The sequence below is a fragment of the Fukomys damarensis genome, unplaced genomic scaffold (assembly GCF_012274545.1).
Source record: "Fukomys damarensis isolate Sample0158 unplaced genomic scaffold, DMR_v1.0_HiC HiC_scaffold_36, whole genome shotgun sequence".
In the NCBI taxonomy this organism is placed as follows: domain Eukaryota; kingdom Metazoa; phylum Chordata; class Mammalia; order Rodentia; family Bathyergidae; genus Fukomys; species Fukomys damarensis.
Genome location: NW_022900948.1, coordinates 25965005 through 25983165, shown reverse-complemented (window position 1 = coordinate 25983165; position 18161 = coordinate 25965005). Strand labels below are relative to the sequence as shown.

The 18161-nt window shown below is 40.2% G+C and overlaps 1 protein-coding gene across 1 annotated transcript in view; it reads left to right on the top strand.

Moving 5' to 3' along the window:
- The first annotated feature begins 274 nt into the window (after window positions 1-274).
- Window positions 275-18161, top strand: part of Ctnnal1 (catenin alpha like 1) — a 61259-nt gene continuing 43372 nt past the window's right edge. Inside the window, exons 1-2 of the mRNA XM_010639457.2 lie at window positions 275-331; window positions 16979-17168. Of these exons, the coding sequence (XP_010637759.1) occupies window positions 275-331; window positions 16979-17168 (247 nt within the window). The remainder of the gene's footprint in view (window positions 332-16978; window positions 17169-18161) is intronic.

Below are 18161 nucleotides of genomic sequence, written 5' to 3'. Positions count from 1 at the left end.
CCGGGGCCCCGCTGGCACCCAAGGCCCTGCTGGTTGCTCCTGGTCAGCAGGCTGCCGTGGCCCGTCCGCATCCCAGGCAGACCCCGGGCCACTAGCTCCTGTCTAGCTGGGGCCTTCCTGCTAGCCTCCGAGCCCGGCGTGCTCTCCGGAGGCCTTTGTCCCTCTCCTGCCCCTGTGTGGCTCTCCACAGCTCCATTCACCCAGACCACCCGCCCGCCCCTTTAACCTGTCTGCCCGCTTCTGCCTGCGTTTGTGCAGCCTAAGAGTGACGGGAATGACCTCCCGAGAGTTAATTCGGATTCACCCCTTTTTGCCGAGTCTCAACTGGAATGTATGCCTTACTGTTTTGTCAGTCATAACAAGTCTGGAATCAGCTTAGTTTTAAAAGTTTTTGTTACTCCGTGCTGAGGTATACATAGCCTGAGGGCTAGAATTCCGCGCTGAGATCTGTGGTGCGGTGCTAAGCACTGTGGGAGTGAAGAATCCTGTGCCTTTGGCAGCACCTTGGCGATGTGACTCATACCTAGGTTATAACATCTTGGTGACTCATACCAGGAGTACGGCGATTTTAGAGGTAGAAGGAGTCAAATTATTTGACTCTAAATTAAATTCTTTCTTACAAATATCCTTGACACCTGGCCACCAGTGACCTGCTTCAGCACGTTCAGTGATGGGTAGGCTGTGGCTGTTGCATGGAATTGCCACCTTTTCTGCAGCCTTGCTTTGCAAATATTTGAAAACAGCCTGTCCCTAGATTCTTGTTATGCTAAACAGCCCGTTTTCTTCACATGGCTCTCATGGCTAGAGCGGTGATAGATGCACCTGTTACTGCCTGGCCCTCTTTCCTACCTGCTGATAGAGGCACTGACCAGTGGGAGGGATGCTGGGACCCCTTAGGAATGGTGCAACCCTACACACATCCAGAAAGAATACCATCACTGTAGCTCAAAGTCAGAAATGCTAGCGCAGCTTTGAGAAAGATGTGAGAGCAGCGGAGTTCAAGTTGATAGTATTTTATCCATTTATTTAATAATATGATTTGAAGACCATGTTTAAAGCACCTAACCTCTGAGGCAGACAGTTGTTTTTATTTTCATGATAGAGATGGCAAATTTGAGGAATAGTGAGGTCAAGTAACTTGTCATTAGCACTTTCGACTCAGAGTGTCAAACTGAGCTTTCAGTCCAGGCATCCTGACTCCAGAGTAGCTTTTAGCTACTACTAGATGTTGTGTCCCCTCTAGAGATTAGAGGTCAGTTTGTAACAGATACAGAGAAGTTAGAATCACTGTATGGAAACTAGTGGGCAGAGTATCCTGTGGAGAAACGGTAACTGTTTTGCTGATAGAAATGTGTCTCCTACTGTGCTACATTGTGTAATTCTGGGGTAGGAGGAGGGGAGAGTAGAGGAAAACAGCTGCTGAGAGTTAGCTAGAAGTCAATGCCAAACAGGACAAATACAGTAGACCTTCAAGTTATGACCTGACATACAAATAACTTGGGTTAATTAGGTGAATGGGAGATTTATCTGCCTCTTGTTATCTATGGTGTGTACCCAAGTAAACATCCAGATCTCAGCTGTATTGATTTATAATAATCTTGAGTTACAGCTACCCTCCGAACTGACCAAGTATGCAGGTCAAGGGTCCACTGTATCTGTGTGTGTGGTTCTTTCCTGTTAAAGCCTTGTTTAGAGCTATCGCTGAGCTTCTGCATCCTTCACAGTCACAGTATGTAACCACTGCTGTATCTCTGCCACACTACCGTATTCCTAGATAGATAACTGTCCTCAGTATCAGCAAGAAAGTTAAGTTTCACTTTAAATCAAGACCAAGACGTGTATGAAGCATGATCAGAATACTGGGTTAACAAGGCACAGAAATTTGGAGTCCAATTTATCATGACTTTAAAGTTTCAGTGAGAGTTGAGAGATTAAAACTGCAGCTTCCTAGAAAACTCATATCCAGAAGTCCCTGCAAATACCACATTATTATCCACCTTCATATTTTTTACATGTCATCCCAGAAGCACTTTAGCAAAAGATTTATTGTGTACTTGGTTGTCTTTCTTTTTTTCTTTTCCCCTCCTTTGCAGTATTTGGCATTGAACATCCCCATCCCTTTTAATATTAAGTTAGTTGAATTGCTTTATTTTGAGACAGGGTCTTGCTAAATTAATAAATTGCTCAGGCTGGGCTTGAGGTCAAAATCCTCCTGCATCAGCCTCCCAGAGTCCTGCAATTACAGGACTCTTCAGGGGGCACATTTTCTAGTTGGTAGATGGGACACATATGGAACAGTGCATACCAAGCATTGAATGAACATCAACAGAGAGGATGTGCTCTGACAGCTCACACAGGGCATAAATGGAGCGGGAACAGTGCTGTGGAGACAGGAGCTTGAGGCCAAGGAGTGGACTAGGATTAGCATTGTACAGTTTGTGTTGTTTTGTTGTTTTCAGTACTGAGGACTGATCTCAGGACCTTGCTCCTGCTAGGAAAGCACTTTATCACTGAGCAACATCCCCAGCCTTTTTGTTTTTTATTTTCAGACAGGGTCTTACTAAATTACCCAGGCTGGCAGTCTTTCTGCCTCAGCCTCCAGAGTAACTGGGTTACTATGTGTGCCACTGTCCCTGACAGCCTTGCACAGTTTAAAGTAGACAGTTTCTATTTTGGTATCATTTTACCTCTTCTTACTTTTCAAGTGGAAAAACTTTCAGTTTTTGTCTTTGTTCTAGGAATACAAGGTTATCAATAGTAGAAAAATGTGTACAATTTTTTGCCTTCACAAATGAAAAATGATATATGTTCATAATAATAATTGCAGAAAGAACATCCAGCTTTTAGTTATAAGAAGTACTTACATGGTGATGTATACCTGAAATCCCAGCTACTCAAGCAGCTGAGGCAGGAGGATGACAGGTTTGGGCAATTTAGCAAAAACCATGTCTCAGCCGGGAATTTAGCTTAGTGGTTCTGCTGCTTTCCTCGCAAGCACAAGGACCCGAGTTCAATCCCCAGTACCAAAAAAAAAAAAAAAAAAAAACAACCCCCAAAACCATGTCTCAAAAAGATATAGGAACATAATTCAGTGCCCTGGATTCAATGCTCTGTAATATTGGGGGGGCATTTGGCAGACTACTAGTACAAAAAAAAAATCCTTTATTTTTTATTTTTCTTGATACAGAGGATTGAACCCAGGGGTATCATACATGCTAGTCAGGCACTCCACCACTGAGCTGCGTCCCTAGACCTTTGGGGATTTTGAGATAGAATGTCAACTAAGTTGCCCAGGCTGGCCTCTATGTTGTCATCCTCCTGCCACCGCCTCCCAGGTAGCTAGGATTGTAGGTATGTGGGTATGTGCCACTATGCATGGTGGAAAAAACCAAAAAACCTTTCTTAACCTTGTAGAGTATTTGTAGAAAACTTGGAGTTAACATCATCACAACAGTCAAATTTTAAACATTTCCTTTAAAATCCGAAAGAAGTGGATATGGTATGTACCTGTATTCCGGTACTCTGGGAGACTAAGGCAGGAGGATTGCAAGTAAGAGCCCAGCCTGGGTGACTTAGTGAGACCCTATCTAAAAATAAAGACAAAAAGGGCTGGGAATGAAGCTCAGTGTAAAGGCCCTAGATACCACCCCAGGACCATAAACAAATACTGTAAGCAAAAAGCCCAGAAACAAAACTGGGCATGGTGGCACAAGCCTGTAATCCTGGTACATGGGAGGCTGAGGCAGGAGGATTGCTTTGAGTTCAAGGCCAGCCTGGAATGTATACAAGAACCTGGTTCCAAAAAAAAAAGAAAGCAAAGGGGGCCAGGGATTTAGCTCAGTTGTTTCGCAGCCTGCCTCACAAGCGAAAGGTCCTGAGTTTGATCCCCAGTAACAAACAAAAAAAAAAGCAAAGCACCCAGAGTACAGGCACGGTAGTGCACCATGCTCTAATGCCATTCTTTGCTAAGCAGGCTAGCAAAGGAGGCCGATAATGGAGGCCAGCCTGGACCACATAGACTGTCAAAAAACAAATCTAGAAATGAACAGGATGCCTGCTATTACAACATCTGTTCAATCTCTGCAAGAAATAGCCAGTGCAATAAGATGAAGACTAGAAAAAAGATAATAGAGATGTTTAGCAAGTTCATAGTATATAGAATACCAAAGTTGATAACATTTCTACATTAATAAATAAGAATTCTTTTTTAAAAATTGAATTGTTATAACAAGACAGCAAAATACGAGGTTCCAAGAGAGATGCCAGACTTCATGGAGAACATTTAAAAAAAATTTTTTTGCTTTGTTTTTTGAGACAAGATCTTGCTTTGTAGTTCAGGCTGGCCCTGAATTCACTATGTATTTCAGGCTGGCCTTGATCTCTGAGTGACCTTTCTGCCTTAGCCTCCCGAGTGCTGGGATTATAGCAGTGTACCACTATGCCTGGCTAAAATTTTAGTCATAATAAAAGCCAAAATATGTCTCAGAACTGTTTGTCTTAACTGACCATTTATATTTAATAATAAAAGACTGATTGATGATAACAGCATATCATAAATTCTGCAGAAGGAAAGGAGAACGTTTTGTGGAAAATCTGTTTTTGTGTGAGTTTTATTATTTTTTAAATCAGCACTTAAGAACAAGTTGATTGCCTACCTGCCTTGCAAGTGCAAGGTCCCAAGTTCAATCCCCAGTACAAGAAAAAAAAAAGTTGGTTGAAAATCTGCCTCAGAATTTTGAAATCCATTAAAACAGAATTTGAGCCAGGTGTAGTAGTGCAGGCCTATAATCCCAGCACTAGGGAGGCTGAGGTAGGAAGCCTGGAATACATAGTGAGTTCAGTCAGCCTGAACTACATAGAGAGACCCCCCCATAAAAGTTTAATGCCGAAGGGAGAAAAAGCCCTCAAACAAAATCAGTTGGGCATGGTAGTAGAATGCCTATAATCCCAGCATTCTGAAAGGCCAAGGAAGGAGGATCCTGGACTGAAGGGGCAGTTTTGTGACTTTTCTAGACCCTGTCTGAACAACAACAACAACAACAATAATATTATTATTTTTAAAATTTAAAAAAAATAAAAAGGATGGGAATGTAACTCAATGGGAAGGCCTTGTGTTCAATCCCCATAGCCTATTGGGAGGGGAGAGCCAAAGTTTATCTGAATAAAGTAGAGAAAAATACTGCATCCCATGCCTAGATTGATGTGATCTTATAGACATATCTCAGTTTTCCCTGTTGATCGACAAATTTCATGCAATTCCAATGAAATTTTCAACAAGATTTTCAGGTAGAATTTAATTAAAGTAATTCTCAAATTGTGTGAAAAAACAAAGGGCCAAGAATAGCCAGAAGGGAACAAGGTGGGTGGAGTTGCTCTACTTAGCTACTTGATGTCAAGATTTATTTTAAAGCTATAATGTGGGAATAAGAACAGGGAGGACAAAACGGACTAGCAAAGCACAATAGAGAGCCCTGGAACAGATCCATGCAGCACGGAAACTTGATACATGACAATTGGCATTGATGGCCAGTGGGGAAAGGAAGAAGCTGAAAAGAAAAAGAGGCTAATTTGTTATCTAAATACATGAAATTTTATCTCTGTCTCATACCATATTAAAAAATACTCAAGAAGAAAAAAATGTGAGAAAATGAAAAAATGGAAATAAAGTGTTTGTAAATGGGGAGAGGAGGAGGGGGTGAAGGGAGGGCAGGGACAAGGGGAAAAAATGAGAACCAAGACCTGTCATGTGACGGTACAGGATCCCAGTAATGAATGTAACTGTATTGTATACCTAGATTGTACCAATAAACTCAATAAAAAGAAAATATAAAAGAGAAAAAAGACACAAAAAGAAAAAAAGAATGAACTCCAGATGGCTTAGACATCAATGTGAAGTAAAAACAACATTTGTTAAGTTAAAATATAAGGCAATACCTTCACAATCTCTTGGTGTAAGATTTCTTACAGTAGCAAAAGTAAACAGAACAAACTCTACAATGATTGATAAATTTGACTCCATTAATGAGAAAATAACTCATAGAATACGATTGTAACCTAAACAACCATGATTTGATCGGTAGTGCTCAGAATAAATAATCCAATGAATAAAAAGTACAAAGGTCACTCATTAAGCCTGCAGAGATGATTGTCATCTTATAGAAGAGAAAGTGAATGGCTAAAGGAGAAGTGAAAAGATGTCCAGCTTCACTAGAATTACAAGCTAAAACTACAGTAGGGGCACACATTGGTAAGGAGGGTAGAGATGGTGGGAATGCCAGTGGTATCACCACCTGGGTAACAGTTTGGTGTAATCTGTTAGTATTTAGGGGGAGTCTGGGGTCAGTGCTTAACATGTGCAAGGCCCTGGGTTCAGTTTCCGGCACCGTACGCGCCCCCAAAAGGACACTGAGTGCCACCACTTTGAGATCCCCTTGTAATTGCAGAGGCCAAACGTAACTTGTATTCATTTCATGAGGTCTTGATAAATTTAGTATTAAAGTATTTATACAAGTTTTTCCTGATGTATACTTTTTGGTGGGATACATACGTATTTATTTATTTATATTTATATATAGAATGAAATTGAACGTAGGTATTGACCAAAGGCTCAGTAACTACATGCCTAAGTCTATATCCCCAGAGAACCCTTTGCATGTGTATTTGAGAAATTGAGGGGGCTGGGGATGTAGCTTAGTGGCACTGTGCCTGCCTGGCAAACCCCAGGTCCTGAATTGGATCTCCAGTACTGGGAAAAGAAAAATCCCTTGGATGGAAAAAAGAGAAATCATTAAGAATATAGGTAGCACTTTTATTTCTAACTGGGATCTTACCCAAATGTCTCTTAACAGTAGGATGTTTAAATAATTTGTGAAATGCTCAACTAATGAGATACTATGTGTCAAATTAATAAATTACAGGTACAACTATCTGGGTAGATGAATTTCAAAAACATAATGCTGAGTGGGAAAAAAATTACGACTCAAAGCCAGCCAAGACTAAACCGTACATCTTTCAGGGCTCTACCTACCATATGTAATAGATGTAAGGGAGTGAGGAGCACAAAATCAGGGTGGCTTCTTCTGGGGCAAGGGAGGGAGGTGATAGAGACAGGGACAAGCCTGCAGAATGTCTGGGCCTGGTATTTATTGTTCTTTTTAAATTAAAAAATTTTTTTTCAGGTACTGAGAATAAAAATCAAGGCCTCACACATGCTAGGCAAGCTCGTGTTCTTTTAAGCTCAGTGTGGTGGGTTCATGGCTCTTGCATTTCTTTAAACCGTGCATATGTATACTGTTCATACTCATATCTTGCATAGCTTATAGTCCAAACAATTTTTTGAAAATCCCCAGGCTGAGAGCCAAGCATATTTTCTGCAGAGCAACTTCTCACCTCCTTTAATAATCACTTTATTCTTCCTGTCAAAACTCCCACACTCTCAGCCTTATGTTTTCATCCAAGGAAGGGAAAAAGGATGTCTGCCCCAACACTCCACCCTGCCGTGGAATGTAATTTATTCTGCTGCCCACTAGCCTTTCCTGTCCATGGTACATTTCCTTCATTCACCGTTTCCAGGCCTTTACGTTTCTAAGGGAGCTCACTTCATTTTTCCATTTCTCTCTGCAGTGATCTGGAAGCTTTTCAGAATCCTTTTCAGTAAGTTGTGGATGAAGAGCATACCAAAGGGGCCTGCTCTACTCTTTACTGTGTATGTGCATACAAATGTGTTTTTAATTGCAAAGATAAAAACTGTCAGATGGTTTGTATGCAGGTGAAAGTGCATGGTTTCTGCCTTGAGAGAATACTCTTATGCCTGGTATGTTTTCTCCCATGTTGTTTTCTATCACTAATGAGCTGCTTTGGTTGTTTTTTTTGTTTGTTTGTTTTGTTTGTTTGTTTTGTTTTTTATTTGATTTATTTTTGCTATACCAGGGATTGAACCCAGGGCCTTCACACTGAGCTGTATCCCCAGCCACCTCCCTTTTAAGTACATGCAGTTCATGAAGTTTACAGTCATCTTGAGGATTGGGTATGGGTATATAATATAGCTCGATTCTTCTTTTTAATCCCTTTCTACCTCCCTCTTGTCTCCTTATTTTCTGCTTGAGCCCCTTTCTCCATTTTAATTCTTGTTGATATTATTCTTATCTCATGTTTATGACATATAATGTTTATATTCATTTAGGTTATTAGGTTCCTGTATGTGCCATATCTTTATTCTACTTGTTTTTCTTTCCCCTTCCCCTCTGCTATCTCTTGGACCCCTTCCCATTTCCAGGAGATCTATCCCCTTGTCTTCTGTTTTGAAACAAAGTCTTCTAATTTGTCGAGGCTGGGCTTGCCCTGGGCAGTCCTCCTGCCCTCAGTCTCCAGAGTAACTGGGATTACAGCCATATGTCATTGCCCTGCACAGTAGCTGGTATTTAAATTCTTATTATTCTGAGAATTTACTGATGAAGTAAGCCCCAAGATGACCTTATGTATCCCAAACTGGCTTCTAGATTATTCTTCAGGTTTCAAGGAATTTGGCTTAGTTTTTTTTTTTTTTTAAACCAGTTCCTTCACTTGCTTTCTTGCTTCCTCACAAAGTAAACAAAGAAAGCCCATACTGTCAGTTCTACAAAACAAGTCCACAAACACCAGAAGGAAACAGAGATTATAGAAATCTAAGCAATGTAATATCTGGCAATTATGTAGTGCTTACGATGTAACAATAAGGTATTTTATTACTCATTTATTTGTTTCCACAATAACTATGACATGGTCACTATTATCATCCTCATTTTTACAGTTGAGAAGAGTCACAGAAAATTTAAATAGTGGGTCACATGCTCATGTAAACAGTCAGAATTCACCACCCGAGTCTATGTTGGTAACTGCTAGGGTATACTTGGCCAGTTTGTACTGCACCATGTCCTTTATCACAGGCATTAAAGTAAGCCCTCGTTTTTATTGTTATTCTTCGGTACTTCAGAACCTTTTTCTTACCCCATGGGATACCTTCTGAACGGCTCTCTTCTCTGGTTCATTCAAGCATTTTCTAGAACATTCTTTTGAGTTATTTGTCACAGCAACTCCAAGTTGTGACCCTCAATTTAAGATGCCCTTTACTTTTCAAGAGTTTTAGCTATTTTATTTTGCACATCATAATTTGCAAGGCACCCTACTAGCTGTTTTCACTTGATAATTTACATAATCGGAGATTAGAGGGTTATTGACTAAAGGTTTGGGCAATTTCCTGGCTTTGTAGCCTTGGGCAAGTTCCTAGCCTGTTCACATTTCAGGATCTTTACCTGTGAAATGTGGTAATAATAGTTTGTACCAATTAGATACTAGGGTGTAAGCACAACATGAAATAATACATGTAAAACAAATCCTAGTGCCTAGTATTCTTATTCTTAATAAATCTTAGCTGGTCTGGTTTCCATTTTGCATGTTAGAAAATTTGAAATTTAATATCAATTTTACAGGAACAACTATGCCAAAATGCTCTGAGGGTTGGACTATGGGCAATTTTCATTTCCTGAGGCTTTCCTATATTTCCCTTTTTTTTGAGTAGCAACATCTGTAACTTTTGAAACTCCCTTTTTAAGGGTAAGAAAATAATTTTAGGACAAAAATAGATCTTCTAATAAGGGATTTTATGTGTTGACTTAGCTCTTCCAAATATCAGTTTTAAAGGCATATCTGTAATTAGACTGAACATTTTCCAGTAAGGGGAAGACAGCCACACCTAAATACGCACTGGGGAGGATGCTTGTAGTAAAAGCAGAAAGTGTGTTTGGGAGCTGAACAATAGTTGGTATTTTAGCCTAATTACAGATCTTTATAATTGAATTTTTAAAACCGTGTAAATAAATAAAAATAAATAATTTAACACAATGTCTTACTCTGGGCTTCTCAACAAAAATTCCATAGGCAAAATGACTTAGACAGTACATTTGTTTTCCCCCATTATGGTCCTTGCCTGATTTCTGGATCACAGACAGGTGTCTTCACATTGTCCTCGCCGGGTGGAAGGAATCAACGATCTTTCTGGGGTCTCTTTAATGAGGATACTAATTACATTCATGAGGACTCCACACTCAGGACCTAATCAGTTCCCAGAGGCTCCACCTCCTGACACCATCACACTGGAGATCAGGATTTCAGTGCCTGAATTTGGGAGAGGAGGGGACACATTCAATCTAAGCACCAGCTTACACTCCTTTTCACTCCACAATCTCCCCCAAGATGGTGGCTTGAGGTGGGCAGTGGTGGTTGAGTCCCCTATCTCCACATGGTGCTGAAGTCCCCTGCGCTTTAAACTGGTGCGGATAGGTATTGTATCTGTCCTCCTGCTTCCCAGCAGCAGGCCCACAGTCACCCTCAGAGTTCACCTGTAGTCATTCATTGAGTGGTTGCGCGATGGAATTTTAGGTAACATTTTATTTTGAAGAAAGCTTTCTGTTCATCTTCTAAATAAGTAAAATTGAAAACTTCCAATAAAGGAAAGGTACTGGGTGGGCATTGGTGTCGGGTAAATCTGGACTCAAATTCTAAACTAGGCCACTTATTGTGTGAGCCAATTTCACTCAGCCTGATTTTTTTGATTTTAATTTTTAATAATACCTGAGGATTAAAGGCAGTTGTTAATTCTAGTATACTTTCGCCTGATCAGCATACACTGGGTATTACACACAATGCTTTCATCACTGTATTACTCTTATCCAAGGACACTATGGTTAAATGGTAAAAGGCTGAGCTCTGCAATCCTAACTCTGTAACTAAATATAAAATATATTTATATAAATATATATTATAAAAATAAAATATAACTTTGTATTTAAATCCTAACTTTTGTACACTTCCTGATGTCTGATTTTCTCATTGTAAAGTGGAGATGCTAACAGTACCCATTTCATTGTTGAGCAGCATTGTAAGGTGGAGTGTATGAGTATGGTCTTTTGAATCAAATTGTATGTCTAAATCCTGGCTCCATTACTTGTGTGACCTTTAAATAGGCATCTTTTAGTATCAGTTTCCTTATTTGTGAAAGGGGATAGGGTAATGCCCATGTTCTAAGATTATTATGAGGATTGACATAGAGTATTTAGGCAAAAACAGTTTTATGTGCCTGCTACATAGAGATATTAGTTTTATGCCAATCCACTGTTTGTTATGCCACAGATTTAGGGGCATATCCCTTTGATATCACTAACCCAATCTGTAAGCAAGTCATGTTTAAGATATTCCCAGTTTGTTCCTTTTCCTTCCTTCTGACAGTGGACCCTTAATATCATTATGTTAATATCACCTTTTGCCTGGACTATTGCAAGAGCTGTTAGACTGGTCGTCTTCTACCCTTGCTGCTCTAGAAATCTGTTTTTCTCTTAGGAGCCTTTAAAAAACATATATGTGAGATTGCATTGGTTATTTACTCCTTTGTTACAAAATACCCCAAACTTAATGGTTTAAAATGACAGACATTTATTATCTTAGCTTCTGTGAATTAGGAATCTGGGTGTAGCTTCCCTGGGTAGTTCACATCTGTTTTTAAAAAGCCTCAGAGTCTTCCTAGGTGTTTTAAGAAACAATTCCTCATCATATAAACTTTTCATTGGGCTGCTCAAGCATCATGACATAGCAACTGGCTTTCCCAGAGTCATTAACAGTAGAGAGTAAGATACAGACTGCAGTGACTTTATGATTTACCCTCAGAAGTAGCCCACTGTCACTTCTGATTTATTCTATTAGTGAGGAGTGTCTAAGCTCAACCTGCTGGTTTATAGCATTCTGGTGGTGCTGGGGATTGAACCCAAGGCTTTTGCACTGTGCTACATCCCTAGCCCTTTTTAAATGTTTTTAAATTTATTTTTAAAGTTTTGAGACAGGGTCTCCCTAAGTCACTAAGTTGACTGCGCTGGGCTTGAACTTGCCATCCTCCTACCCCAGGCTCCAGAGTGCTGGAATTTCAGGTGTGCACATTCTGAAATGCAGCCCCACACAGTTTGGCATTTCCTTGATTAAGATTTAAGTGTTTGGACTTCATGGCTCTTGGCATTGCCTTCTGAGTTGTCCCTTTTCACAAAACGTAGCCTTGGTTTGCAGCTGCCTGTTTTTCTAAGCCTGCCCCTAGCTTATGGAAGCTTGATGGTATAAAGCTTCTTTTCATTCTGCGTTGATCTGTCTCAGCCCGAGCTGGTGATATTGCTGCCAACATAATTATATTAATTATGTTAGTTTCCTTTGAGTCATATTGGACTCAGTCTATAAAACAAAGCCATCCTCACACACAAATCTGTTTAAGATAAGCTTTTCTCTAACTTGGGCTTTTTCTGGCACCGCTGAGGGCCAACACCTAGAAGCACTTAGGAAACTTGTTTTAACTGTGATTGTCTGGGGCAGCACCTTGAGCATTTGGGGATCTTTACAAGATTTTATAGTCACACTGTAAATGTTTAATTTTTGTTTTTGAAACAAGGTCTCCCTCTTTAGTCTAGGCCAGCCTTGAGCTTGCTTTCTAGCCCAGGTTCTCCTGGAACTCACAGTCCTCCTGCCTCAGCCTCCTGAGTGCTGGGATTATAGGTATATGACAAAATACCTGACAGTAGATCGTGCTTTCTTGAAAATACCCTAGATTTTTGTTCTTTCCTAGAAGCCATTGTTAATTTTAACACGAAGTGCCACCTGGCTAGGCATTTTCAAAACCCCAAAGTTCTGTCTTGTTTTTATTTACTGATGCTTCCTTTAACTTCTCTCTTTTCTCTTACATTTTACTGTAAACTGCAGCAAGAAACACCTCAAAGTCTGCCTTGAAATCTCCGTAGCTAGAGCACCAGTTGAGTAGGTATATTTTCTCTTTTCTGTATTACTGAGGATGATTTTCTGCCACTGTGTAACCCTTTTCCTCGAGTGTCCAATGAAATTATTTTCACTTTCCTTTACACTTCCACACATAGCGTCAGTATCCTCCCCGAGCTGTTACATCAGAACTTAGCTCTCACGGTGCCATTATTAACAAGTGAGTCCTTTGGGAACTGATTAGGTCATGAATGAGACTAATGCTTATAAAAGAGGTGGAGGGAACCTGTTTGTCCTTTCTGCAGTGTGCAGACAGACCTAGAAGGCAGCATCTACAAGGCCCTGGCCCTCAGCAGACATGGATCTTTTGAAGCCCTGATCTAGAACTCCTCAGCCTCCAGAACCATAAGCTGTGTGTTTCTGTTGTTTATAAGTGGCCTAGTTTAAGACCTTTCATACTGACTGAGTTAGCATCCCCAAAGTCGTCATGCTTCTACAGAATTTTGGCAGTGTAGCTTTTACTAACCCCTCAAGTCCATTCAACTTCCAGCTGGATTTCAAAGCCATTTCCACATGTTAGGTTTTTGTTACAGTATCATTCCACATCCAAGTGTACCAAAATCTATGGGTTATATGTTGATACAGAACAAATCACTCCAAATTTTGTCCCCTAAGACAACAAACATTTATTATACTTTCTGTGGAGTGGTTTTGCTGCTGGTTCAGGATTAAGGTCTGTCACAAGACTGAAATAAAGGTGCTGGGCTGGAGCTGGCCAGTCTGTTCCTGATTCGCTCAGCTGGCTGTTTGTTTGCAGGAGGCCTCAGTGCTTCACACTGTTGGCCAGACCTCTCACTTTTTCCTGGGGGTGCGGTCCCCACAGGGTTGTTGGAGTGTCCTCCCTTATCTGGCAGCTGGCTATCTTCCCCTGAGATTGACCCCAAAGAGAGAGCCAGTGGGATGGGAGTCGCCATATTACCTGCCCTCAGAAGTACCCCAGCCCGACCACTGCAGTCTCTTTGTTGGAAGTAAGTGCAGCCTCTGCTCCAGGAAGAAGGCTCAACCTCTTGAAGGAAATGTGTGAAGAAATTTGCGAACATATTTGAAAACCACTGAAAAGATTTTTTTTTTCTTGAAAATCTTTTAGTGCCTTCCTGAAATATAGAATAAAACTTAAATATTTTTCTGTAAGCACAGCTTTTGCTGGCTAGTTCGTGGATGTGGGTTTTACATTTTCCCTCTGGCTCCCTGGGATTCACCCATTTCTGGCCTTACCTCATTCCTTGACAGGACCAGTCATCCCCAGAGTGCCCCCGAGCTGCTTCTACTCCCTAGAATACTTTATTTCCCCAATATTTGGCAGCCTTGCTTCTTGCTCTCAGATCACAGTTTAAATATCACTTTTTCACAGACGGAAGCTCAACCAGTGTCAGGTAGCTACCCAGACTTTCTGTCACATTGTCCTGTTTTACATTTTGCATTGCATTTTCTTTAATGTTTCTTTGTTGACCTGTTTATGTGATTATTGTATTTCCCCAACTCCATAGAATATGAATTATATGAGAACATGGGCTTTTTTGTTGTAGTTTGTTTGGTTTTTGTTTTGTTTTTTGAGACAGGGTCTCACTATGTAGTTGAGACTGACCTGGAACTCACTAGGTAGCCCAGGCTGGTCTCGAACTCAGCAATCCTCCTGCCTCAGCCTCCCGAGTGCTGGAATTACAGGTGTTCACCACCACACCTGGCTAACCTGGGCTTTTTTTTCATTGCTTTTGCATCATTAGCTAACGTTTTAGTTGGCATATGATAGCTTGCAGCAAATATATTTGTGATTATCATTACTCTGTGCTATAAACCTAATGCAGGCAGGATTTTAAGAGTCTTATTCATCTGTCTTCAGGACCTGACATCTACTAAATGCTAAAAATTTACTGTACTGTAGATCACTTTGCTAATAATGACAGAGCCAAGTTTCAAACTTAGGCTTTTCAGTTAATTCTAAAAGAAGTGCTTTGCATATACTAATTTCTAAAGGGCTAAAAGTGATTCCTTTCTTCTCTCGATTTTCTATTCTGGTGTTTGTTAATATGTCATATAAATTATTTAAAAGTTAAACTCATACCAAGCATGGTGGCACATGTCTGCAATCCTAGCACTTGGGAAGCTGAGGCAGGAGGATTGCTGTGAGTTGGAGGCCAAAATGGCCTACACAGTGAGTTCAAGGCCAGCTAGAACTACACAGTGAAGCCCTTTCTCAAAAAACAAGTTAAGTTCAACATACATTTATTAGTTGGCATTTATGTTTTTCATGTGACATTTGTCAGGTCTGACTTAAGTGAGTCCTTCATGAAGGGGACAAAGCAAACAGGCTGCTTTTATGAAACAATGGTAGCTTCTCTGTAAATAGGGCAGATGGACTCAAAAGGAACTATACAACCCCTGGTGCTGAAAAAATCCAGTAACTGTGTACACACCTGAGCGGACCATCCTTGGAAATCCAAGTCATAAATATTTCATCCCTGATTCCTTAGCCCCTTCAAAACTTACAGATATCTAATTTCTTTCCCAGTTAGTTGCTAATCTCTCTCTCCCCCAATGTCAGCCCATCCTCTCACGGATGTAAGCTCTCCCAGGTAGCTGCTATTTCTCTCCCCCGGTGTCAGCCCATCCACACATGGATGTGATAAACTTGGCTTTTTCCAGTCAGCTGCTAGAATCTCCCTGATTTTTAAATCCCTGTTAACTGGAATAAACTTTTCTTTCAGAAGCCTATTTTTGGTAAGTGGATTCTTTAGAACATTTGTGTTTGTTTGTTTGTTTGCTTTGAGACAAGGTCTTGCTGTGCAGATCAGGCTGGCTTCAAACTTGCTTTCCTTCCTCAGCCTCCTTATCTGGGAGTAGGTGTACATCAGCACATATAGCAACATTCTTTCGTAAATATTTTTATATGTCAGCATGGTTCATGTATTAGTTTTCAAGATATTTTGAAAATTTATATTTGTGTCAGTGCACTTGATCTTAGCCAGAAGGCCAAAAAGCGATTATATATCTGTGTCAATGAACTGAGCTTGTCATCTTTCGTATTTCAGGACTTGGAACCAAATGCTAAAACTCTTGGTATTTCATTTACTTTAAGGTTCATACAAGAAAACCCAGAGCAGTAGAAAACATAGATTTTAGTAGTCATTCTAAAGTATCTAGTTAACTCATTTAAGGCACAAGTACTATTTTGGTATAACCCCCTCACCGTGGTAGCGGAAGAAGATGCTATCTCTGCTCTCCCCATCCTTTAAAAAACTAGACCCAGCCTACTTTAGTTTTCTGTGGCTTCTGTGAATGTAATGGTCTATCCTCTCCTACTTTTCTAGTGTCTTTAAGATTTGTTAGAAGATCTGGAGAGCATTGTATGCCCCAAGTAACTGCTCTCAAGTGAACCTGGAATTGTGATTAATGAAAGTATTTTTTTAAAATAGAAAAACATTGGAAGTATTGTTCTTTCATCTTTTTTGTTTGTTTTTTGAATTTATTCGTACATTTTAGGTATACAATACAGTTATATTCATTATTGGGATCTTGTACCTTTACATGACAGGTCTTGGTTCTCATTTTTTCCCCTTGTCCCTGCCCTCCCTTCACCCCCTCCTCCTCTCCCCATTTACAAACACTTTATTTCCATTTTTTCACTTTCTCATATTTTTTTCTTTTCCCTTATTACCTTTCCCCTACCCTTCCCTCTTTCCCTACACCTTTAGCCCTTTTCTTCCTATTTCACATTGTCAATTATCTCATTAGGATCTTATGTACTATTATAGTTTTTCATACCAGAGAAACTATTTGGTATTTACACATGTGTGACTTATTTATTTCACTTAGGAGCATATCCTCAGTATGTATCCATTTTCCTATGAATGAATTTAACTTCTCATTCTTTATGGCTGAGTAGTATTCCATTTTAAAGAAAAACCACATCTTCTTTATCCAGTTTCCAACTGATGGTGGAAGCATTGTTCTTAGGGACGATATAAAATACTTGGTTGTCTGTGGGTTGAAACATCTAAAACTATTGATTTAGTCTCCTAAGCTAGTCCAATATGCTGGGCTTTGTTTTTGTTTTTGGGGGCTTTGTGATGAAGCTTTTTTTTTTTTTTTTAGCACTGAGATAAAATTTCAGCAAGTTACTTTTATCTTTTATTTCTAGATCACCACACTTATTAATCATAAAGATAATACCAAAAAGTCGGATAAAACTCTGCAAGCAATTCAGCGTGTGGGGCAAGCTGTCAACCTGGCAGTTGGAAGATTTGTTAAAGTAGGGGAAGCTATTGCTGATGAAAACTGGGATTTGAAAGACGAAATAAATATTGCCTGTATTGAAGCTAAACAAGCAGGTACGTGGACATTGATTTTGAAGACTGTTTATACCAATTTCATTGCTTTGGAGATGATGTAAAATTACTGCTTTGAGCAAAAATGTGTACTGTGCTGTAGGCTTTGATGACGGGTGCCCAGAGCCGGGTGGGGACTGGAGAGCAGCATAGTATGAACCAGTGCACCTTAGCAAATCACTGTGACTTCAACTTCGTGCTGCTCTCGGTAGTGGATGGCACAAAGCATTCCAGAACCTGTGGTGTTTTGAGGGCTATAAATAGGTCAGTTGAAGTATTTTATCCATTCTCTCATTTGATATTTACTCAGCCCTGCCAATATACCAGGCATTCTCCTAGGTTGTCTGGCTATAACTATGTGCGAATCAATCAAAAGCCTGCCCTCATGGGGTTTGAATTCTAATGAGGGAAACAGACCATAGATGAGATGATTGTTATGATGAAGAAAAAACAAACAAACAAAAAAACAGGGTAAGTGTGAGAAGACCAACAGTGCTGCTGTTTTTCAGTTTCAACCCTGCTGCCGTTTTGCCCTGGACAATTCTTTGTTGTGACAGAGCCTCATTTATATTTTAAAAAGACAACTGGTGATTCTTTTACAGAAAACTTGATTTTAGGGAATACGAGAGTGGGATCAGAGAATCCACTTAGGAGGAGGCTGCTGCCATAGACAGTGGTGACCTAGGTTAGGGGTGGCGTTGAAGATGGTGCGAGGCAGCTGCATTTGGAGGTGTTGTCGAGATGGAGCTGACAGGTTGTGTGGCCTGACACAAAGAGGAGTCATGGGTCATCCCAAGTTGGGGGGATGAATAGCTGGGGGGTGGTGCCACTTCCTGAGAAGAGCAACCACGATGGAGGAACAGGTGTTTGGGGAGGATATTCGGGGGAAAGGAAGTAAGTGTGATAAGGTGGAGTAATATGAGGGACCAGCCAGATCATATTCAATCCTGTGTGTTATATGAATGGCTTCAGATATTATTATTATTATTATTATTA